Here is a 23,932-nt window from a genome sequence, read left to right on the forward strand (position 1 = left end):
TGTTTCAGGCAGCTCCAGGCAGCCCTTGTGCCTGGGTGAAGCTTTGTTTATGGTGTGGGGAGCACTGGGAGCTGTGGTGGTGGTGGTGGTGGAGCAGAGGGGGTGGAGCGTTGCAGCTGTTCCATAAATAGCCCCCGACAGGCTAAGATCTGGGGACTGAAGATTGGGTTGCTATGGAGATTGATCTGAATCAGATTACCTGTGGGCCTGTTTTCCCAGCATGTGCATGTGTGGTGACTGTGTGGCCTCGTATGTGCAGCAGGCTGCTTTAGCTGAGCATTTGGTTGAAGCAGAGGGGAGAGGAGGCAAAGCTGACGGGCCAGCATGTGACAAGGATGGGAGATCTGTCACCATGGCAACCGAGAACTTGAACCAGTCCAGCTTCACTATGTGATGCTGATAAAAGGTTCCTGTCTGTGTCATGTGTTACTTCTGTTTGAGAACTCATTCTGGCCATATTCAGTCTGTTTGTTGGCATCCATGCTGCCTCCATGTTGCTCTGGAAAATGGGTGCAGAGGCTCAAGATGTTTGGCTGGGTCAGTGCTGTTTTCAAAAGGCACAGAGACAATACCATTCTGGAGCAGAATCATGTAATTGTGTTGGTTGGAAAAGACCTTTAAGATCATCAGATCCAACTGTTAACCTAGCACACTGCCAAGTCCACCACTAAACTGTGTCCCTAAGAGGAAAGTAGGAAACAGAAATCTTTATTATCATTCTTCAGAAGGATGCTTTTTTTCTATTGCCAAAACCTGTTTTCACAAATTATTCTCTTTAATTTTCTGTAATCTGATTTATTCTGTCCTCTCCCTCAATCTTTATGGAAAGTGGGAAGGACCTGCTGTTTTACCCAGAAGGTGCTCTTACTGACTCAAGTCATGTGTGTGCTCCAAGGAAGATGCTTTTAGAATCTGCCTGCAGTCCTGTTCTCTGGTGTGATTTGCTATGCTTGGAACTATCCCTAGGTGTTTTGCAGAACCACACCAGGATTACAAACCATTCTAGATAACTGTGCATTTACCTGGTTTAAACGTGCTCGCAATGCTTTGAAAGTACTTTTTTTTTTTTTTTTTTTTTTTTTGTGTGTGTGCCAGAGTGCCAGTAACTTTGAAGGACTCAGAGCATTGGCATGCACTGCTGCCTTGCCAAGGTGGATGGTAACACACAAAGCAGCTGCACCAGTATAGCAAGTCCATCCAGGTCTGACTTTAGAAATTGTTCTGTGTTCTGTCAAGACTTCCATCAAGCTCTGCTCTCAACTATTCTATACTGTCACCTGTTTTTCTTGTGTTAGTAGAGCCAGTGTAGTATGTGGATAGTAAGGATAATGGGTGTCCTAAAAACTTGTGTATTTTTAAGTATACAACTACTAGCAGTGTTGAATGTTAATATAACTTTCAAGCAAAGTGTAGAATGGTTCATATGAAATGGGAACTGCCTGTCTGCTGCTTTAAAAGCTTAGTACACACAAAAGTAGTATGTGCTATAACAGAGGTAATGGTTGGAATAACTTGAAATAGACTCAGGAAGAAGTAACAAAAATTTCAATGGTAAAGATTCCATAAAGGTTATTAAAACATCTTAAGACTGTTCAAAGCTACCATGACCAGTTCATGTTGTGCTCCAAACTGCGTTGGTTCCAGTTCTGCAGTGAGTTAAGTGGAGTTCCTTGCTACACAGGTGAGGTTGGGCAGTCCTGAGGTACCTGCTCATGTTTCTCATAGTTTAGCAGATAGCTGTCTCAGTATACTCAAGGTGTGTAATGTGAGAAAAGGAAAAATAAATCAACCAGTAAGTGGGCATTGAAACTCCTGGCCCTGTCTGTGTTTGCTTCAGCTTTCAGTTTAGTCCAACTAAAGGTCAGGCAGGCATGGTGGCTGTAGATCTGAGCTGAGTACAGACTGTCTTGGCTGAGAATAAATAGAAATTCAAGATGTTCTGAGGAAATTTTAGAACTGAGAATTTACTTCCTTTTGGACGTGGCTGGAAATTTTGTCTTGTGCAAGGCAAGATTTCAGTGATCCAGAATTTGCATGGCTTCTGTCCTGTTGTTGTCCTGTCTCCTTTACAACTTTGTCTTTTTTTCTCTTAGAAATCAATGTCCTACTCTATGCTCTTCACTCAGTCTGTTAGTAAATGGAATTGTATGGCCAAGATTTACATTTTAAGGGTAACCATGCACTGGTGAACGGTGCAGTATGATCCTTGTACCAGCCAAAAGCTGGTGGTAATGGAAGGAGAAGCCTTTTGGGGACCATCTTAAACTGTGGGAGAGCTGCAAAGAGAGCAGGGTTTAGCATCTTGGAAGATAATCTGCTGTCTTTGTATCATTTCTTCAAGCAATGGTTTGAGTGCCTGGTGACTGTCATACAGTTGACTGTAAGGCTGTCAAAGCTGGAAGCTTCTGTGCAAGGAGAAGGACTGAGCTAGGTTGGGTTAAGAGGTTGTTTTGTTTAAGTTATTCTCTGACTAAATGACTTTGTTGCTCTAGGTTTGTGTCTTGAAAGAAAAGACACTTAAGAAAGACTGTAGGCTCCTAGGGGGAAATGAGACTGCAGAGTTGATGTCTCTCGAGGCTGATGCTGGGTTTCAGTCTGACATAGATGGCTCTAAACTGATAAAAAGACTGCTGCAGTTCTTTCACACCATATCTGTTCTGTGGCATGGGGCTTTTCCTGAGTGTGTGTGTTAGTATAGATTTGTATTTCTCAGGGAAATTTAAATTGCAGAATACCATGCAGGCTGTCCTCGAAGAAGTTGTGCTACAACCCAAAACGTGGGTGTTTGGGGAATTTTGAAATGTAGAATACTGCCAGTAATAAAAGTGTTGTTTTGAACACTTCTTTAATTTTTTGTCTGGAGTTACTGGTATGTTGTGGGTTAGTGCTGGCTCTGACCTTTTGTCTTTGCATTTAGGCTACTGTGCCAATTTCTGCTGGTTGGTGAGTATTGCTGCCAGCTGCTACAGCATGTGGGAAGTGTGAGTTCTCACCAACCTGTTCACCATCCATATGAATGCCTGTTTAAATTATGGTGTTCTCTGATATGTGGTATGTTTTCGCAGTATGTTTCTGTGGTGGCCTTCACTACTTTGTTTTTCTTCTTCCCTTGAGCTGAAGTTACAGCAAGTTTCTTCTCAAGTGCTGCTGGATGATTCAGCCTTCTAAGGGCTGGTTCCAAGATGTTTGCAAAGAGTAAGCACACAGCAGATCTTTTCAGAAAAAGCAACATAGACTTAAAACATCTTGAGACAGAGAGAAGAGGCCATCAATGTCAAAACCTGTACCATCTCAGATTGAAGTTAATTCCTAAGTTCAGGTCCAAAACCAACATGACAGAGGGGAAATAGAAATATCTCTTGATTGTTTAATATCTTTCTGTTGTAAAGTACTTAGTCTGTAAAATCTGGGAGCTAGAGGAGGGGTGATAGCAAATCTCTGAGAAAGAAGCTACTTTACCTCTTTATTTCCTGTAGAGAAGATGTCATCTGTAGTTCTGTGATCACAGTACATTCAATCAGATTTTCCAGATTTCCTTAGCTGCTCACTGCTACCTTTTCATTGTGCTTGCACAAGCCTTTGTGTGGCCACTTGATGAACAAGGTCCCAGAAGTAACCCAGTAAAAACAAAAGTGGCAAGGGAGAAGAAGGGAGGGTACTGGTTTTAGTCCATATCAGTTCCACAATCTGGTTCACCATGTAACTGCACTGGCACTTCCACCAGCACAGAGGAGGAAATGACACTGGCCTGAGGGCAAGTGTTTGGCAGTGGTGGGGAGAGAGGCAGGACTGTAATGCTTGCTTGTGTTGGTTTACACAAATTATCAACTGTGCTGTCTGATTCTAACCAGGCATAGGAGGGTGAGTTCCAGCAAATAATGACTTAATGTTCTTTAATTGCTGTCACTGGCCATTATTACATCTCTGGAGAAGCAAGTGTTTGAATAGGGGAAGGAGAAAACCCTAAATTTGGTTCTAGTCCTTCTGTCTCATTCCAGTCCAACAAAACTTCACCTTCCAAAAGAAATCCTTTGTCCTCTTATGTCTCACTGTAAGAATGGCCTTCTCCTGTGTTCCCCTTGCTCCCAAAACACCCCTGCACTGACCCAGGACAATTATAGACATGATCGTTTTGTGTGTTTGGGTTCTTTCTGGAATTTGGAGGCCCCAGCCCTCTACTTGGAATGTGTAGGGGCTGAGGAAAAAGCACATATGCTGCTAGACTTGGAGCATGGTTGCAAGATGCTGGCAGTTCTGCTGTGTATAACTAACTTCAAGTTTTGAAGTAATGAGAAAACTATCAAGCAAATGGCCTGATTTTGCTGCGATTTACAAGTTGTTAGTAAGTGCTATACTTTTATACAGATAAAATCTAGACTTTTGTACAGTAATAATAATTCTCTAAGTTTTGTGATAGTCTTAGGATATAAACATGAAGTGAAATAGAAAACTTACTCTGAATATGCCCCAAAAGGGAGACAGTTATTTTATGTTTTCTTAATATAAAATAACATTATTCATGCTTTCATTAGGATGCTCAGCAAATTTGTGGCACAGCTGGACCATCTCTGACTTCAGGGTTTTGAGTACTTTCTGTTTCAGAAAACTTCTTTTTTGAGCTTGTTTTCAAGTGTAGGTAGGGAACTTGGTCACTTTTTAAGATTTTTTTTCCTCCCTTCTTTGATTAATTCAGTGAGTATGAATGGTGAGACTGAAAAGAGAAAATTTACCACACTTACTGAATTCTGGATGTATATTAAGCATAGTTACTGACAAATAGTAATGCTGAAGTAAGAGACCAACTGTGCCTCTATTATAAAATGAGCAGAGGAGGTAGCTGTAGAAGGAGGCAAAAAAATAAAATGAGGCTGAATAAAGGTGAAGAGACAGTATGATTTACAAGAAAAATGTGTTATTGCAAACTGCAGTGTGCTGTTCTGTCTCTTCACAGAAAATTGTTGTAGATTGCAGTCATTTGGGACTGTGGAGATGATTCTTGCTTGAGGCCATGTGTAGGTTTGGGAGCGTATGGTGCAATATATCCAAAAATCTCCTGATTATGACCCCTTCTTTAGTTATGCTCTTTATCAGACAGCTAAAGTTCAGGTTGAATTTATTACTTGAGTTGCCTTTAACTGTACAGAATTGCTAATTCAGACTGTTTTCCCAAGCACTGGAGGAGTCCCAGGGATTTACCTAAAGATGTTTCAGGAATAGCTCTTTTTGCCGGTGATACCTTTGTTTGTCTATGATCTTTCCTGAGATCCTCTTGTACTTTTTTTTTTTTTCTTTTTCTTTTTTTTTTTTTTTTTTGTGTGTGTGTGTTTTTCAGCTCTCTGCTTTTGTGGGCATGTGGTTGTAGTTTTATATTCATGAGTAGGGAGAGTTGTGGATGGCCATGGCTGCACAGGACATGGAGGCTTTTTGGAAATGTAATTACAGTCATGAATTTACTTGTATGTATTTGGTATTCCTGATTATGCCTTTCACACACTTGCTTTTTCTGACTGCAGGTTGAACTTGCCAGATATTTCCAAGCAGATTCTGTTCCCCCAAGAGGTTTGACCACAGCTGAGTGGATAACTGGCTGCTGGATTGATGAACAGGAATTCACTGAGATGACATAGGGAGGGGTGTCAAGGACAATGGTGCAGAAAAAGAAAATCTGCCCTCGGTTACTCGACTACCTTGTGATCATTGGAGCCAGGTAATGTAAAAGAGTCTCAGCTTTACTTCTGCCTGGCAGTAGAGTGGGGACAAATAGTCCAGTATCCACTGATGAAGCCTTGCTTGGTGCTGTTGAAGTGCTGCCTGGGGTCTGTGCAGAATGGTTCTGCCATGGGAGCATCCACTTGGGTTAGATCACTTCTTGAAAGAGAGCAGTGAAGCCAAAGGTTTTCAACTTGCAATCTTTAGACTAATTTTAAGGGTCTGCAAAGGTTAATTAAGAATAGCCAATTTATATATGACTCTTGGGTAGCCTGTGTATCTGAACTACTTCGCTTCTACTGGTATCAGGATGGAGGGGTTCACAAACTGAAAATACTCAAAGCCACAGGCAGGTAAAATACTATCTTGGGTTACTTTTCTAACTTTTGAAGTGTAGCCCGTGACTCAGTTAAAAAAAAATAATGTGGTACTTGCCTTGGCTGTTTCTCTCTCTAATTCCCATTTATCCTCATGGGAATTACATGAATGCTTTATTTTTTCAAGATCTTATCGACTACCAATAAACAGAGCATTATTCTTATTTACTTAAAGCATATATAAAATGTGGGGTTGATACATGTGCTGTTTAACAAGTACACAGGTGCCCAGTAAATGGTACCTTTCTTTTGTTCAGATTTGATGTGGTAATTTTCTGCCAGACTATTTACCAGGTGTATTCCTAAGTCTATTTTACTTTAATTTTTAAACATCAGTGGTTTAGGACCATTAGCCTGTTCCTCTCTTTCTTTTCAGAATATTTTGAGTGCAATATTTAAATAGGGTAAGTGGAGGAAGTTGCACAGTCTTCAGTAATAATTATTCATTGTATTTTATGGACAGAATAATTGAATAGTTTAATTATTTCTTATTATCTGTAGAAAAATAACCAAATTTTCCAGATGTGTAGAAAAAGGAGGAGGAAGAAATGTTAACTGCCTTCTCCAGTGATGCTTACAGTGTGTAATGTTCTCACTTGAAAATCTGCTAGCGTCACTCTGGACTCCTTGTTTTTCTCTTGCTTTGTTGCTGGTCAGTGGCAGCTGGACTGCTAATGCTCTGGGGTCTGCTGTCTCATTAGTCTCATGCTCTTCCTCTGGCAGTTATTCAGTAATTTTTGAGGACAAGTAGTGTCAGGAAAATCATTAATACCTTGAAAGAATCTGTTCTTCTGGTGGAAAATTTGGAACAAATACTGTTGTATTTCTGAGTTTGTGTTCCACGAGTCATTTATGGTTGGTGAGCCACAGTTTCAAATTTAAATCTCTATTATACAACCCAGCTTTTATGGTAACTTACCCTTCAAATCCATCTTAAAAATCAAACACAGAGATATATATACCTACAGTTGCTAGAACTTCTTAATTAAAATTTTACAGGATGAGGTCCATGTCATTCCACCATTTATCTGAATTCTTTCCTAGTAAATTCTTCTTTTTCCCAGCTAGGAATTGATACTGAATTTTCTCTTTAATTTTTTCATCTTGTTCATAAATGGCTGAAATCCAGGGGTTTTAATCCAACTGTATATTTGGAGAGAGACAGTGTGTTTCCTACCCATGTATTGCCCAGGGACCAGTGCAGTTAAGTTCATTTTGGAAGTCAAAGTCAGGGAAAGATGACAGAGTACAATGTTCTCCTGGGAACAATGTATTCCTGGAAGTACATTTGTCAGTCAAATTTGTGTAGGCTTCTTGTTGAGCCTCGATTATGGTGGTAGAGACTTTTTTTATTTAACCTTTCTGCAGTTGGTGGCCTCGTGCTAATCATTGAGCGTTGTGGTTGGTGACAAATGCTGCACTTTTCTTGGACAGTAGGGTAGAGAAAAAACAAAGGTGAAGCTGAGCCCAGAGGCTTCTGACATGTTAATAGTGAGACATCAATCATCTGTGTTGACATTACTCAAGCACGCACGGCTTTTTGTTTGCTTTCTTTGTAGGCAACCCAGCAGCGACAGCGTTGCTCAGACTCCTGAACTGTTGCGGCGTTACCCTCTGGAAGACCACGTGGACTTTCCCCTGCCACCTGATGTTGTGTTCTTCTGTCAGCCAGAAGGATGCCTGAGCGTGAGGCAGAAACGCATGAGCTTCCGTGATGACAACTCCTTTGTCTTCACCCTGACAGACAAGGACACGGGTGTCACTCGCTATGGAATCTGCGTCAACTTCTACCGCTCCTTCCAGAAGCGAGTGCCCAAGGAAAAGGGAGAAGGCACAGGGGGGCACCGAGCTCGGGAGGGACAGAAGATTCCCAAATCTGGGGATGCAGCTGCACCCCAGGAGGAAGTGGGCACCGAGGGTTTGGAGGGTGGTTCTTCCCTGCAGGCTCCGAGCACTGAGCCTGCCCCAGAGGGGAACCGCTCGCCGCGCAGTAAGCGCCCGGCCAAAGGTGGCCACCGCTCTCGGAACAGCACCCTGACTTCTCTCTGCATCCTTACTCACTACCCCTTCTTTTCCACCTTCCGTGAGTGTCTGTACACCCTCAAGAGGCTTGTGGACTGCTGTAGTGAGAGATTATTGGGCAAGAAGCTGGGGATTCCTCGTGGGGTGCAGAGGTATGTTGAGGAGGGGAAGAAGAACTTCTTTTCTCCCACTGTTTCGTGTCCAGAGCTGCAATTGTCTGCATGGCTAATTGTGGCTACAGGTGTGGTTGCAGGAGCAGCCAAACACCAGTTGTTGATGTTTTTGCTGTTTTAATACAGGATTATGGTAGGAAAAGGATTTTTTTTGTGATACTTTCTTTGAAATTTTTCTTTTTCTGTTACCTGGTATGATGATAATTTTTGATAAGTCTGGGGAGGCACTATCCTGCTAATAAGTGACTGAGCATCATCTTTTCTGAAGCTGAGCACTGATGCTGTTACTGGTTTGGCCTATACGCTTCATGGCAGTGTATTTCAGGACTGATACTTAAGCAAATTAGAAACATAATGGAGAGAATTTCCACTTGGGGCAAGAGGAAAATTATGAAAGCATGCTTAATGAGCTAATGAAACAATCTGAACTTCAGCCTGGGAGAGGAAAGACTAGAGAAGTAGCAATGGCTGAAAGAAATCAAAGTACAATATTTGAAGGGGAGACAGAGGACAGGTAGAAAATTAAGAAATTGTCTAGGAAGCTTGTGAGAATAGCTCATTTGATAACAGCAAATTAACGGGAACTTGGTGTATTTTTAATCTAATATAGTAATCATGTATCTACTATTATAGTGCTGGGTATGTAACTAAAGCTGTAGGGGTACAGGAGGAAAAATGTCTTTATGTGTATCAGTCATGAATATATATCTGTGGCATTGTACCTGACACCTACATTTCAAGAAGATATTTTCCTTTCCAGTGTGCTCTCTGAAAAGAGAAAATATAAAATGAACCTCTAGAGAGGAGGGAATTATCTTAACTGTTACACTGCTGATAGAGTGAATTAAACAGCTTGGTATGCTGTAAATTAAGCATGCCCAAAGCAAAAACTGACAGGGCATATATAATTTTCATCTTCATAAGCTCTTTACTTTTTGCATGAAGGGGGAAATCTATCACAAAGAAGTAGCCTACTTCTTGGGCTACTGCTCTGGAATAGTTCTAGGAGAATGTCCTGGGAATATGATTGGCTCTGGCACTTGCAAATTTATCACCTGAATCCACTGACTGGTAAAGAAAAAATTATTCTATCGGAACATAGTTTTTTTATTTTTTAAAGTATGGATTAAGAGAGCTTCTTTCATCTCTTGTTTTAGTCTGATAATTAGTGAGGCAGAAAAAAGCAAAATTTCATGATTTTCCTCAACTCTTTGAGCTCATCTGATTTTTTTGAAAGGGGTGCTAAAGTATTCCAGTGTTTGAATGGCATGTGGTATTTGAAAAATTTGCAGTTGTTGGACATAATTCATCAAAAGAACTGAGTGATGAGGAACTGACAGATGAGGAGGAATGCTGACATCTCTGGGAAAAGTAAAGCAGCAGGTTTGAATTACCCAGTGGTTTGCAAGCTGTGACCTGGAAAAGTAGAATAGATCTGAAGTGGTGGCAGAATAAAGGTGAAACTGGATCCTTACAGCTTGCAAAAGGTCCAGAGTGCCTGTTAACAACTTAATGTCCTATGCATTACAGCAACTGAAGGAAGAATGGAGGAGGAGAAGCATCACAGTTCCTGAGAGGTCTATCCCTCAGTATAATCACAAATTTCCCTTCTTTTAACCCTTTTAACTATTTTTTTCTAATGTTTCTTCCTTTCTGAAGCCTCTAGTGTCACAATTTTTTTTCTTTTTCTTTTTTTTTTTTTAATTTTAAATTGTCAACTGTAAGGTAGAACCTCTAATTTGATTGAACCATTCTACACTAAGGGCTCTATTACAGTAACTCTGGATATTTATCAGGTTGAAGCTTTTTATGGAATGTGGAGTGGCTGCAGCAGATCTGCAGCTTCACTGTGCCCATGAAAGGCTGAACAGGACAAGACACTTTGTCAGACCCAGTTCCAAGTTTTGAATCTCTGAAGGCCTTGAGCAGTGCTGTGTATGCCTTTTGGCCAACCTGCCTGTGACCTACAGGTTTGCAGATTGATAGTTTAGGGCATGGAAAAATCACAGCTTAATTTGCTTAGGTACCTGAATGCTTTCTAGACAGTTTTCAGATGTTTATGTTCTCAGCTGAAACTCATCCATTTCTTTAATGGGTTATGCAGCTCTTAAGAATGATACAATGCAATTTATGATAGGATGAAAAAGAGTGTTTTATCATATCAAAACGTTTGGGGGATCTTTGTGTAGCATGTTTTTATTATCTCAGGTTTATTTACTATTTCTGCAAAAGTTTGTAGGACTGCTGGAAGTAGAATCCTACAGTCAGTCTGCCACAGTTCTGGATGAGGTATGGGAGTCTCCTATCTACGTACATGCTGAATTTCAAGTGCCAGGGTGATGAGAGATCTTCAGATACTTGCACCTAACTAAACCCTTTAAATGAGGGAATGACTCCCAGGTGGCAGTGCCATACTTGTGTTGATTCCTGCTACAGAAAGGTTGATATTTCCCCACAGTGTCAGTGAGATTAGTTCCCACCTTCCATTCCTCTGTGTGATCTCTGAGCTGCATCTTTCAATTTTTAGTGCTCTTCCCTTTCCCTGGCAGAGACTGTGGGATGGCTGGGAAGTTGAGCTCTTGGGGTGTTGTTCACCTTTTTGTTTTCCCTCTCCAGGGATACAATGTGGCGGATTTTCACCGGCTCCCTGCTAGTGGAAGAGAAGTCCAGTGCATTGCTACACGATTTGAGGGAGATTGAGGCCTGGATCTATCGGCTGCTCCGTTCTCCAATGCCAGTTGCTGGTCAGAAGAGGGTGGATGTGGAAGTCCTGCCACACGAGTTGCAGCCAGCTTTGACCTTTGCTCTTCCTGATCCATCCCGCTTCACCTTGGTGGATTTTCCATTACATTTACCTTTGGAGCTGTTGGGAGTGGATGCCTGCCTGCAGGTGCTGACTTGCATCCTTCTGGAGCACAAGGTGAGAAGGGAAAAGTTGGTCTTTGATATGTAGATAGGAAGCTCTCCAAAAGTAGGGTAGGCCGGATGTGTGGAATAGCTGTCTTGATGGAATTAGTTTGTCTGCAGGGGGCAGGAATTGCTCCTTCTGAGTCTCCTGTTCTGAGAAGTTTTGTCTCTCACTGAGAAAAAGCCCCTGAGGCTTGTTTCCTGCAGATTAATGGAAGGCTTCCCAGTTCACAGCCCGCTGGGGATGGTCTGTGAGTACCTCTGGAGGGTGTTAGCAGTGAGTGGCTGCTGCAGAGCTCCTGTTTCTCTGATTGCAGGTTGTGCTGCAGTCCCGAGATTACAATGCACTCTCCATGTCTGTGATGGCCTTTGTGGCTATGATCTACCCACTGGAGTACATGTTCCCAGTGATCCCTCTGCTTCCCACCTGCATGGCCTCTGCAGAACAGGTGTGTGCTTCTCCTTTATTGGGTTTCTGCAAGGAATGTTTGGGTGATGTCTGAAACCTGGATAGGAGTAGTCTCTGCTTCCTTCCCTGCTGTTTTCTCAGGGACTGTAACAAAATCTGCCTTGCAAATAATGTTCTTTGAGCACTGCTAACTGCTTAAATCACAGGTAGCACAACTTATTTAAGGTACCTTCAGAGCATGGTTGGTGAGTAGTGTGATTCAGAGCAGTAGCTCACAAGGAAGGAACTTGAAAGGCCCCAGCTCCACTGTATTATGATGAGTATTTATCCCCTGCCCTCCCCCCAGACAAGTATTAAGGTTTGTTGGGGACAGTGCAGAGTAATATTTAAGGAGGCTTGAGAGTTCTTGATTCAGGGTTTAGAGAATATTGCCTGCAGTTTATTCTCCTCAGAAATATAAAGTGTTGAGTTACTTCAGCTAGGAGCTTGGGTTTTTCCAGTAGCTCTCTGCAGGAGCTCATTATTTTGCTTGGAAAGCTAGAACTCAGGCTGTCTCACTACTTCAGTTCTATCCTGCAGCTCATGCTGCAGTCCTGCTCTTTTATAGCCCCTTGGGGATGACCAACTGTTCTAGACCTAAAGAATCAATTGGCCTCCCTCCCAAGCCACTGGTCTCAAGCTTACTTATTTAAACCTTTTTCCTCTGCTGATTCTCTTATGAGAAACAACATGATTTTCCCCTTAGGTGTTCCATGTATATTTGAAAAAAATGTCTATTTCTTCTGCTACCTCAAATCACAGAACTATTTTGTTTGGAAAAGACCTTTCAGATCTCCCAGTCCAACTGTAAACCTAGCACTACCAAGTCCATCACTAAACCGTGTCCCTCAGCACCACAACTAAATGTCTTTTAAATACCTCCAGGGATTGCCACTCAACCTCTTCCCTGGGCAGACTCTTCCAATGCTTGACAACCTTTCAGTGCAGAAACTTTTCCTAATATCCAATCTAAACTTCCCCTGGCATGACTTGAGGCCATCTCCTCTATTGCCTCTTACTTGGGAGAAGAGACCGACACCCCCCTCGCCACAACCTCCTGTCAAGTAGTTGTAGAGAGCAGTAAGATCTCCTCTCAGCCTCCTTTTTTCCAGACTGAACAACTCCAGTTCCCCCAGCTGCTTCTCATTAGTCTGGTGCTCCAGACCCTTCACCAGTTTCATTGCCCTAGAAATACAATTTTGTAGCCAAATTACTGTTCAAGGGTATGGGTGAAGCTGTGTTTACAGTGGCACAGATGAGACTCACTTTGAGCTGAGGGTGCATTTGTCTAGGACTTGCTGCTTCTTTAGTTAGGCTCTTAGATTTTTCTTGGTCCATGATAGACATGGCAAGCTGTGAGATTAGGTAAGTGTTTTTCAAAGAGTTATGCAGCCCCATGAATTACATCACTGGGGTGGACACTGGAGGCTGAAATTTCTTTTCTTCTAGATGAAAACAGAATCTTTCTGAGCAGGAGATATTTTATTTTATTTTATTTTATTTTATTTTATTTTATTTTATTTTATTTTAATACATTATTATATTAATTTATATTATTTTATATTATTTTTTATTATATTATATTATTTTAAATTATTTTTAAAATATCTCTCTTGTATGGAATTATTACTTAATTATCAATGCCCAAGTCTTATCTCTGCTGTGAACTTACTGTAGTTAATAAATAAATATTTGGGAAGAACATAGCAATATCAGTTACAGACCTTATCGTTATTAAAGTTTCTCTTTCTCACAGTTGCTTCTGGCCCCTACACCTTATATCATTGGTGTTCCAGCAAGTTTCTTCCTTTACAAACTGGACTTTAAAATGCCTGATGATGTATGGCTTATTGACCTGGATACCAATAGGGTAAGTGGTGCCCATAAGAACTTGTGGTATGGTTTCCAGGGAAATGTGCACTTTCTTCAGTGTTCCCACTGAGAATTTAGGAATGCCTGGCTTCAGTCTGCTTTTGCCACTCCCATCTTAAATTCTAGGACTCTGTTTCTTGTTGTGTCTTGAGCTCCCCATTTCTTTTCCTCATAAGGTGTTATTTTTCAGTTAATCCATCTGGCTGTGTCACTAGAAGGTAAATACTCAAATAAATGATAAAGTTGTCTTTTTGAGTAATTGTGAGCCTGTCTCTTATAGCCCTACCTAAGAAGCCCAGTCTGGTAAGAGTATTGGTTATGTTTCAAATGGGACCATGTATCTTGCTTTGTACTTGGGTATGAGCAAGGCAGTGTCAAGGGAAAAGTGTGTAACATCTTCTACTTGATGAAAATTCCAAAGGATGGATGTGGGTTCATTTAAATTCCCCTCATTTTGTGGTGAATGATAAGGTAACTCCTCCCTTGTTTGTGCTATTATAAGCAATAGCAACTATAACAAAGTGAAAATCAAAGTATTGATGCATATATCTGTGTATGTGGGCTGCTGCATTTTTTTAAAAAATTCTTTTACTTTATGACTTTTATTCATTGTTGTCTGGAGTGCCAGAGAATGAGGAGATTCTCTTTAGGAAATCACTACAGCTGGGGAATTTCCAGTCTGTTGCTATGTTTAATTTCAGGTGATTGTTCCCACAAATGCAGAATCTTTGCCAGCATTGCCAGAACCAGAGGCTTCAGAACTGAAAAAGCACCTGAAACAGGTAATAAGCACTTTTTGGGAAAAGGCTTGGATTCAGTAGAACTTAGCAGATTTAGTCTTGCACAGCTTTTCTGCAGTACTGAATATACAAGAATGCAAGTCAGCAAAGGTAAAGCAAAATGTTTTAAAAGCAGAGGTGTAACCTGGTAAATCAGATGGATGTGAAAATGTATCAGAATACTCTTACACAAGGAAGTGCCCCTTGGTCAGACCTGAAGAGTTCTACTGTCAGTGTGGAGGTGGCTACTCAGCAGAGTGGCTGATCAAGGGAAGTTATTCTTTGCAGCTCCCTGAGCTTTGTGACTTTTTAACATTGTCTTCTCCTGAGTTAGCTAAGTCTGAGACCTAAATCTTATTTCTGATCTCTCTGTAGTTTCTCCAGAGGACTTCATTGTCATTCTCATTGCCTGTTTAATCTTTTGTTGTCCCTGCTGCTTGCACCTGTGTCATTTGTAGGGGGAAGCAGAGGACCAGGAATCTTCTGTCAACCTGTTTAGGATCTATTGTTGGCCATTTAAAACATTCCCTGTTAGGATACAACAGCATTTTGAGTTTGATAAGCAGTACCAGTTGATACAGATGTTAAGGTATCCAATTGCTGCTTTTCAGTCTTAACTGAGAGAGATGATTTGGGGCTAATTTGCTTCCAGTTGATGCAGGAAGTTCCAGATTCCCCCTTACATTTGCCATGTGGGCTTCAAACTCTGACCTGACCCATCAAGCCATCGCCATCAGCTTTGTTTACCCTCCATTCACAGATCTGTGTGTGAGGTCTCAGTCTCTCCCCTCAGGTCCTGCTAAGCCACTAATCAGCTTGGGTCACCCTGGCTGATCATGTCAAGCAGGTTTTATCTCTTTATTTCTGTTTTCCTTATGCATGCTGCATGCAGTACCTAAAGGTAAAGTGTGTTACTAATGTGATGAGCTCTGCTCTCTCTCCTCCTAGACCAGGAGAGCAAAGTGTGTAACCTCTCTGATACCCCAGTACCTGCTGTCAGCACAGATGGAAGCAATGTGTTGCTTGAAGTTTTGTTACATTCACCTGCCCCCCCCTACTTCTGCCTCACCCCCTTGCAATTTTGGGCACTATGCAGCAAAATTCTCTCACTCAGGCAAAGCTGAGTATCAGAAGAACACATTGCAGATCCCTTGGGGATGTATGTGAAATTCTCAGAGTGTTCACCCAAATTCAGGTTACATCCCTGTGTGTTCCTATAGCCTTTCTCATTAAGAGTTTACCATTGGAGCACTGCTGGTTGCTGCACAAAGTAGAGAAGACTAAATTGAAGCCCACCACACTTGACAGATTTCTGGGCTTTTGAGTCTTGGTGTCAATGAATAAAATTCAGGATACTTGTTTTTGAACTGCAGTAGAAAGTTCTTAGCTGCATCAGTAAGGCAGCAGCCTTTCCACTTTTCAAAGCAGACAAAAGTGAACGTTTGGGGGTGGGGCAGTAAGACCTTTCTCCCAAGATGTGCCTATTTTGTGGTCCCTTTTATTTCCTCTCATTTTGGATAATTGGTAGTAATAGATTTTTTTTTTTTCCTTCCATCTGTTTCTCTGTGGTCATGTGTTCGTCATGGCTCTGATGGGCTGCTGGTGTTATCATATGATCTTCCATCTTGCCTCCAGTGTCTGGTTAGCATGACTGCAATCACTCAGAAACAGCTGCTCACTCCTGACAACAAGGTTCTTTATTTTATTCTTTTCCCCTTGGTTTTCCATTTTATACTTTTCCTTTGGAGTTTTTGTTTTATTTTGTTTGTTTATTTATTTTTGAAATAGGAAGATGAAGACTCAGTGGGCAAATGGGAGAGATGAGAAAGATTTAGGGTAGATCTGGGTGTCCAGGAATGATTTATCACTTGTGCTGCTCCAGTGAATTTCCCTGAAGATATTATGAGGGTTGAAGAGGATGGGAGCTTTATGGAGAGATGAAGACCCCATTCAGATGGGAAGTGGAGATTTGCAGAGGTGGAGGCAGATGCATGTGTGAAGGTGTCTTAGCATTTTCCTGGGATATCCAACTCACTGGTTGAATGGCCAAGTTGCAAGGCAAATTTTAATGCCTCCAGGCCCCAAGATGTATTCAGATTACATATGGGAATATCTCTCCAGTAAATTGTATTTAGTGCCAAAGTACTAGTGGTCCAGTTTGCACTATTTTCCTGTCATGAATTACCCAGCAAAGTGGACTTCCCCTGTGGACTACCCCTTGGTTGGCTTCAGGACTGCTTCAGCACTTCTGACAATCCACAGGGAGGAGGGCCTGGAGATGTTTGTAGACTCAGCATAGGAAGTGGTTTAAGACAAACAAGTGGAGCATGAGCAGTTGTTGTGGTTGCTTAGAGGGCAGGATAGCTCTGATCTCTCTTGAATAACTTTTCTTGCTGAATGTGTGCCTAATGTCATCCTGTATTAGGCACTGGCCAGCATGAGTCTGAATACTCAGCCCATCCTTAATCTAGAGAAGTTCCAGGAGGGGCAGGAGGTGCCACTGCTGCTGGGAAGGCCACAGAATGATTTGCAGTCAACTCCTTCCACAGAATTCAACCCTCTGATATATGGAAATGATGTGGACTCAGTGGATGTTGCTACCAGGTGAGGCTGACCAGGAAGGTAGTGTTGAGTCTTGGGTAAAGTTTGCACTTGAAGGCAGCACAGATGCTTGTGTGGGTCCTGTGATGGAAGCAGCATCTTCTTGGTTCTACTGCAGGTTCTACTTTGCATCCTGGGGAAAAAAAAGAGCAAAGATTACAGTTTTAATCTTGGATCAATTTACTGCATTATCATAATTATGTATCTTGAGGGGACGTTTTGTTTCTTGCATTTTCCTATGGATTACCCACTTTACCTGGAATTAGTCTTATATTGTATCGTTAGCTTAACGTGCAAGCCTTGAACTGAAAAAAAAAAAAAGTTGGGGATTCAGTTGTGAGCTCAGCTAAACTGTGTTCTTCATGGATGGGTCTTGGTGTTGATGTGGTGAATTAAAAAAGTGATTTCTTGTGGTTTGGGTTTGTTTGGTTTTTTCCTTGTAGTTTTTTGGAAGAGAACTGCTTTCTAAGAAGAGTTAGTTTTTTGTACTGTGTTACCGTTCTTCAAAAGTTTGAAACACTGCCTACTGCATACTTTTTAAAGGCTCTCTATCTTCTTTTCAGTTGTGTACTGTGTTTTTGGGTTTTTTTTTCCTGATATACTGCACTCTGATTCTTTTTAGGGTTGCTATGGTGAGATTCTTCAACTCACCAAATGTTTTGCAAGGTTTCCAGATGCACACTCGCACTCTTCGGCTCTTCCCACGACCAGTGGTGGCCTTCCAGGCAAATTCTTTTCTTGCCTCCAGGCCGAAGCAAACACCTTTTGCAGATAAGCTTTCCAGGACACAGGCAGTAGAATACTTTGGAGAATGGTCACTCAACCCTACTAACTATGCTTTCCAAAGAATTCATAACAGTAAGTTTTGGTCTTGCCTTTCCTGCACTTGTGTGCAATTCAGGAACTTAAAAAGCAAAGGGAAGGTCTTAGACACCATATTATTTCTGCTGGGGAGGGAAATCCAGTTCAAGGAACATGTTTTTATGTAAGTCCTCATGTGTTTCTACCACTTTAGCCCTGCTATCAGTCACTCATTCCTCCAATTAATTTTACCTCATCTTGTTTGCTTACAGAGAAGTCTTGTAGCCTTCTTAAAGACTGTCCCTTCCTTCATGCAAGACTTAGTAGGGGGTAGCCCCACTGTGGGCTAAGCCTTTGACACCTTTAAATGAATTGAATGAACTCCTTGTTTTTTGTGCAGACATGTTTGACCCTGCACTGATTGGTGACAAACCCAAGTGGTATGCCCACCAGCTGCAGCCCATCCACTACCGTGTCTATGACAGCAATTCACAGCTGGCAGAAGCTCTGAGTGTGCCAGTAGAGAAAGAAACAGACTCTGATCCCACTGATGACAGGTTAGTGGAGAGCATGGCCCTAGTCACCTGGCAGCTACTTCAGATGGCTGGGCCTCTCCTTCTGCTTCTCACTTCCAGCCTTTTCCTGTTTCATTCCTTCTTGCTGGGCAGAATACTGACACTGAAGTTAAACTGCCTCACTGCTCTGTCATCACAGCAACCTTTTAACACCTTGCTACTGTCTTCTCAAGCCTTCATTTAATGTGATTCTCCACTTGTATTTTCCTGTTTTCTTTTGCTACCTCTATGCCATTTGTTACTTGGTATTCCCTCCCACCCTATGCTTTTTCCTTTCATTCTGTTCTTCCTGTGATTGTTTCTATTGGAGTCCTGTGAGTGCTCATACCCACCCTTACCACTCTTTCAAATCTCTGCTCAGTGCATGTAGTTCTGTGAAGCTTGTTAGTACTACCAGCTGCTTCAGACTTTCTTGTGTGCTCAGTAAAGTGAGAGTGAACTTTTTTGTTGTAGCAGTTTTGGCTCTATTTCCCAGAGTTTTGCCTCTACTTTTATTATCTGTCATTCTCTGCTAGCCAATGAGATATTTCAGGCCACATCTTCTATGTTGCTACACAGCACCAGTGGTCCTGACAGAGTGGGGTTTGTCATTACTATAAAAAAGGAATGTTTTTACTTGGGATTTCCAGTTCCCTTCAAGTCATCCCCCACACAAGTGCACTGCTGCCTGCTCACCTGTGCTTGTCCTGGTTAAGTCTGCTGAGAGTCTTTAATTGTCTTTCTCTGCTCTGTATTTGTTTATCCGAGTTATTTCATTTTCTCTGACCTTTTATGAAGCTTGCTCCTGCTGGAAATTATTTTTTAGGGATTGTAATATCCTGAGGTTTCTAAGAGGCCCATGAAAGCAGTGCTGGTTGACATCTCTGAAACATCAGCCTTGCTGTTGCTGTTATGCTGCCACTCATCTTTCTTTCTCACCTCTTGTGGCAGTGGCAGTGACAGTGTGGACTATGATGACTCAAGTTCTTCCTACTCCTCCCTTGGTGACTTTGTCAGTGAGATGATGAAATGTGACATTAATGGTGATACCCCAAGTGAGTATTTGAGCTCTACTTTCACAAGGTTCACAAAGGTTCCTCTTCCTTGTTCATCTCCACTGTGGGAAAAATTCCTCCCCTAATGCCATGAGTTGGAGCAAAGTATTATTCTGTTGTCTTGCTCTGAGGTGGAAGTGTCTTCTGTACTCCTTCAGTATCCAGTGGAAGGCTGAAAAAAGACCTTTCTTTTGCTTAGAAACAATGCCTTCTGAAGGACACTGGGAGGAGGAAGAACAAAATTAGGTGCTGCTGTACAAAGCTGGCTCACTATATCAGGAAATAAGCTGCTGCTGGTAAATACTGTACAATATGGGCAGCAGAGCACAAGCATCCTCCTGCCCCCTCATAATTTTCCTCAGTTCTGGCTTGAATGAGTCAATCTGCCCTAGAGGGGACAGGAAAATTCTTTCTCCATGTGTTATATGGAGGCTAAAGCAATAACTTTTTTTGTGAGAATAGAAAACTCTCACTTTCTTCAATAAACTAAACCTAGGAATGCAAACATGCTCCCTATGTCAAGAGGTATTAATTTTAAGTTTCAACAAAAGAAATTCTGCCCAAGCAGAATAAGGAAAAGAACTTCATGGTCATTGGAGTTGAACAAGTTCCCAGTGTCACAGCAGAATGTCAGGCCTTGGGGACTTTCAAAACTCAGTGGGACAAGGCCCTGAGTAACCTGCTTCAGTGTTGAAGCAGAGAGTTGGAATAGATGAACTCTAAAAGCCCTTTACAACCTAGACTGTTCTGCAGGGTTATTCTACTGAGCAGCCCTCATCTGCTAGGAGTTTTTAGTTAGATGGACAAAATGCTCAGGAAGGAAGTTCTTTAATGTGAAATGATGTGTTTGCAGATGTTGACCCCCTGACTCATGCAGCCCTTGGTGATGCTAGTGAAGTGGAGTTTGATGATTTTCAAGAATATTCAGGGGATCTGGAGGAACAGGCCATGGACAGTGAAAACTCCCAAGAGAACAACCAGCCTCGTTCAAGCTCCAGTACTACAGCCAGTAGCAGTCCTAGCACTGTCATCCATGGAGTAAATCATGTGTGTACTGAGTTCAGTCCCAAGATCAGCATGTTAGGATGGGAAGAGTGGGAGAATGCACGTGGTTTTTGAGAAGGGCAAAAGCTGATAGGACTGTGAAACCATGCACAGGTTAAATTGCATGCTCTTCTGGGGCTTTCTGAGCCAGGTGGAGTTTATTGGTACTCTCTTATACTGGGACAGAACATTCCTTTCCATTAAAGCTCCCATGCATTGAAAACTTCAGCATTAACAGAGCAGTCCAGGTTGTGACTGCAGGAGTTGCTTTAAGAGGCTGAAAAGACCTGATGTGTTAGAAGAACAAGGAGTGGGGTGGGGAAACTCACAAATCTCTGGTGATTTGGGAAGAATTGCAGAAGCCCAAAGTAGTGCAGGGCAGAGCTATTACCCTGAGCTAACTCTTAGCAGTGAGATCTGTTACTGAGGAGTTAAGTACCTAAAACTGAGCACAAATACTGCAGCATATCCTAGAGTAGAGCCATGGATGTTGGGGATGGGGTTGGGGTCCATTAGCAAGCAGCAGAGACCCTTCAGACTTCCCAGTTTGAAACAATTGTTCTTCTCCTGCCCTCCAGTTGTATGTAACACAAGCAAGTGAACAGATCAGTGATTTGGCTGCTCCCCAGGAGGCAGCAGATTCAGCAGAAATGGAAGAGAAACTGATTGCTGGGTTTTCAAACCACCTCCCTTCCTTGCAACTGCAGCCAAGCTTTCCTAAGATAAGTTTGGACCGGCGTGAGAGCGACAGCACAGCTGGCAGCCTGAGCTCCTCTGAAGGGGTGGTGAGGAAACGAGAGTATGACAATCCTTACTTTGAGCCCCAGTATGGCTTTCCCACTGAGGATGATGATGATGAGCAGGAGGAGAGCTACACGCCCAGATTTAACCAGAATCTCAATGGCAGCAGGTGAGTCCTCCGTGTCTCCTGCCCTTCTGTACAGCACTGTTGGGGTTTCCATCTGCTTCGTGTAGTTGGATGTTCATTCATTCAAATGTCTTTTGTACCTGAAATGTATTGCTGGTCACTATAATAGGGAAATTCTGTAACCTTTCTGGTTTGAGTAAAGGCTCTTGCTCAGTTCCCCCAGTTCCTTGCTTTTATGTAACAGGAGGAGCTAACAAAAGTATCAGTTCTCTCTAGAATATCACCTACTGATTTCTTGAAACATCTGAGCAAATTGTTTGTCTTGGGGGAAAGGTACTGTAGTGATTGATGACATTGGGTTTTCTTGGTACAGCTCTCAAATCAGAGCCCTTTCGCCCCCAAATCCACCAATGCCCTATTGCAGACAAGTTTTCAGCATAGCCTACTAAAAACCTAAATGCAAAGCAGCTTTAATTACTTCATTTTTTGTCTTTCCTTTTTTAGTTTGCCACAAGGCTGTAAGGGTAGTGTGGGGGAAACTGATGAGGGATGAGCCCAGCATCAGTCTCCCATAATCATACAATATATTGATTTTGTTGGGAAAGGGGGAAGGTAGTAACATCTGTGCTTCGTTTCTTTAAAGGTCTCAGAAGCTGCTCCGTCCAAACAGTTTAAAACTGGGCAATGATTCTGATGCAGATTCAGATTCCAGGGCCAGCTCCCCAAACTCTACTGTCTCCAACAACAGCAGTGAAGGTTTTGGGGGCATCATGTCTTTTGCAAGTATGCACCCATGCATTGATGAAGCTGGTTTTATTCATTATATTGCAATTTGCAGAGGGATGGGATGGAGGGATGGGTAGTCAAAAGGATGACTTAGCAAATTGTTACCAGCTGTCCAGATGCCATGCTGAGAGACACCTCTTTAACTTATATTGCTAATAACTGCACATTTAGGTGTTTTTCAGTAAGAATAACTTTGGTTATGTGATTAAGTCCTTGAGTTATATGGCACTTTACAGATCAGAAATTCTTTCAGCTCCATTTAAACAAAAAGGTGTGAATTTCATGAAGTTTATACAAAAATCTTACCACTATAGCCTTTGATGCTACTGTCTTCAGTGTTTAGGTGCTGAATTCAATTTTTTGCCTGTGCTTATCCCCTTCCAGTTCTGTTTTGATAAGAAAACCCACAGATGTGGAAAACAAATCTGGAGTTTTTTCACAGATGAAAAAAGATGTGGCCAGTTGACTTTTGCTCTAAAGTGGGGAGCAGTGCAAGAAATTTGCAGCAGTGGGGAAAATATATTGTATGTTTCTGGTAAAATTCTTGTTACTAAAATTAAGCTGCAAAAAGATGCAAAGCAAATTAATGTACTGACATTTTTAACAGACATCTTGAACTGTTAATTGCTGATCTACATGAAATGCTTCCAGGCTGTCTGTAGGCCTTATCAGATGGTGATGATGCATTATTGTGTTCCTAAGATCTGTCTATACTAGGAAAAGCATTTGTTTTCTCCTAGTGAACGGAAAGGATCTATTTTAAAGCCCACTTCTCTGGCAGAGTAACAGTGTTTCACAAGACACTGCACAATGCTCACTTTAGAATGACATCTTCTGGAGATTTTCAGTCATCCTCTTTTCTTATGTGGCCCTACCATTTATTTGCTCCTAAAAAGAGGATCAAACTAGAAGACACAGCTGATGTAAGATAACCTGCTTAAGGGAGACAGGTGGATATTGCTGCAGCATTTAAGACTCAGAAATATGACAGCAATGAGCATAACATGAAAGCTAAGCATTACATTTTTGTATAATTTAGAATACTCTGATTGGAGATGTGGCTGCAGTGTTAATGAGATGATGTCATGCGTGTGAGACTCTTGGGTAATAAAGAACAACTTCATTAAGGATCTAGAATAAGAAGGTGAATTACAGGGGTTTAGGAAGCTGAGGTGTGTGCAGTGATCATTTGGCATGTGATTGTTTTCTTCTTCTGTCATAGGCAGCTTGTACAGAAACCACAGCACAAGTTTCAGTCTGTCCAACTTAGCTCTACCCACCAAAGTTGGGAGAGACAAGAACACTCCCTTTCCCAGCCTGAAAGGTAACCATTTTCCCTTTTGCTTCTACAGCCTTTTGAGTTCTTGTAATAGGACTCCTGGGGGTAACACTTTCTGGTAGTTTGGGTAATAGCAGTAAATGGCCTTGCTGCTTCTCAGTCAGGCTTGCTCCCAGCTGAGCTGTGTTGGGATGGGAGTCTGGCTGGTCTGGCTTCTGCTAATGGATACCCTGGGAATGCAGGTCTGGTTTTGTTTAAAGTACTTAGTGTGAAGAATGGGAGCCAAGAGGTAGGTCCTGCATTTGTGCTGCCACTATCTTCATGATTAGCCTTAGGTACCTTGTAAGAGCAATAGTGCTGCATTTGTAATGAGGATAATGCTGTCCTCCCCTGGAGACTGCAGTTCACATGGGTTTCAGAAGTGTTTGTAGTCTTTTCAGTTCACTAAACAGATAATTCCTGATAAAAATCAAGTTATAACCATACTTTAGCTCATTCAGTGTGAAGATTGATCCCTAACTTATGTGTGCAATCTCTTCATTGGAACATTCCCTGTTTGTCTGCAGTATCATTAGGTAACATGTCCTGATGGACACTAGAGAAACGTCCCACTTTCTGTGGGGAGTGAGACAGCCTCCTCGTCCTTGTTCCAGATGT

The 23,932-nt window shown here is 42.0% G+C and overlaps 1 protein-coding gene across 26 annotated transcripts in view; it reads left to right on the plus strand.

The window, feature by feature from the left end:
* Nucleotides 1-23,932, plus strand: part of MADD (MAP kinase activating death domain) — a 68,045-nt gene that overhangs the window by 6,781 nt on the left and 37,332 nt on the right. For 13 of the 26 annotated variants that reach the window (XM_071744864.1, XM_071744880.1, XM_071744872.1 and 10 more), the window contains exons 2-16: nucleotides 5,514-5,707; nucleotides 7,646-8,260; nucleotides 10,898-11,201; nucleotides 11,506-11,637; nucleotides 13,393-13,506; nucleotides 14,210-14,290; nucleotides 15,923-15,979; nucleotides 16,713-16,891; nucleotides 17,511-17,746; nucleotides 18,090-18,245; nucleotides 19,191-19,298; nucleotides 20,152-20,345; nucleotides 20,921-21,252; nucleotides 21,854-21,993; nucleotides 23,219-23,320. In XM_071744864.1, the coding sequence (XP_071600965.1) occupies nucleotides 5,646-5,707; nucleotides 7,646-8,260; nucleotides 10,898-11,201; nucleotides 11,506-11,637; nucleotides 13,393-13,506; nucleotides 14,210-14,290; nucleotides 15,923-15,979; nucleotides 16,713-16,891; nucleotides 17,511-17,746; nucleotides 18,090-18,245; nucleotides 19,191-19,298; nucleotides 20,152-20,345; nucleotides 20,921-21,252; nucleotides 21,854-21,993; nucleotides 23,219-23,320 (2,812 nt within the window). In that variant the 5' untranslated portion in view covers nucleotides 5,514-5,645. Of the gene's footprint in view, nucleotides 1-5,513; nucleotides 5,708-7,645; nucleotides 8,261-10,897; nucleotides 11,202-11,505; nucleotides 11,638-13,392; nucleotides 13,507-14,209; nucleotides 14,291-15,922; nucleotides 15,980-16,712; nucleotides 16,892-17,510; nucleotides 17,747-18,089; nucleotides 18,247-19,190; nucleotides 19,299-20,151; nucleotides 20,346-20,920; nucleotides 21,253-21,853; nucleotides 21,994-23,218; nucleotides 23,321-23,932 lie in introns of all 26 variants that reach the window. The other 13 variants (XM_071744870.1, XM_071744886.1, XM_071744877.1 and 10 more) reach the window with 4 other exon arrangements.

The sequence above is a fragment of the Heliangelus exortis genome, chromosome 5, assembly GCF_036169615.1.
Source record: "Heliangelus exortis chromosome 5, bHelExo1.hap1, whole genome shotgun sequence".
NCBI classification, from domain to species: Eukaryota; Metazoa; Chordata; class Aves; order Apodiformes; family Trochilidae; genus Heliangelus; species Heliangelus exortis.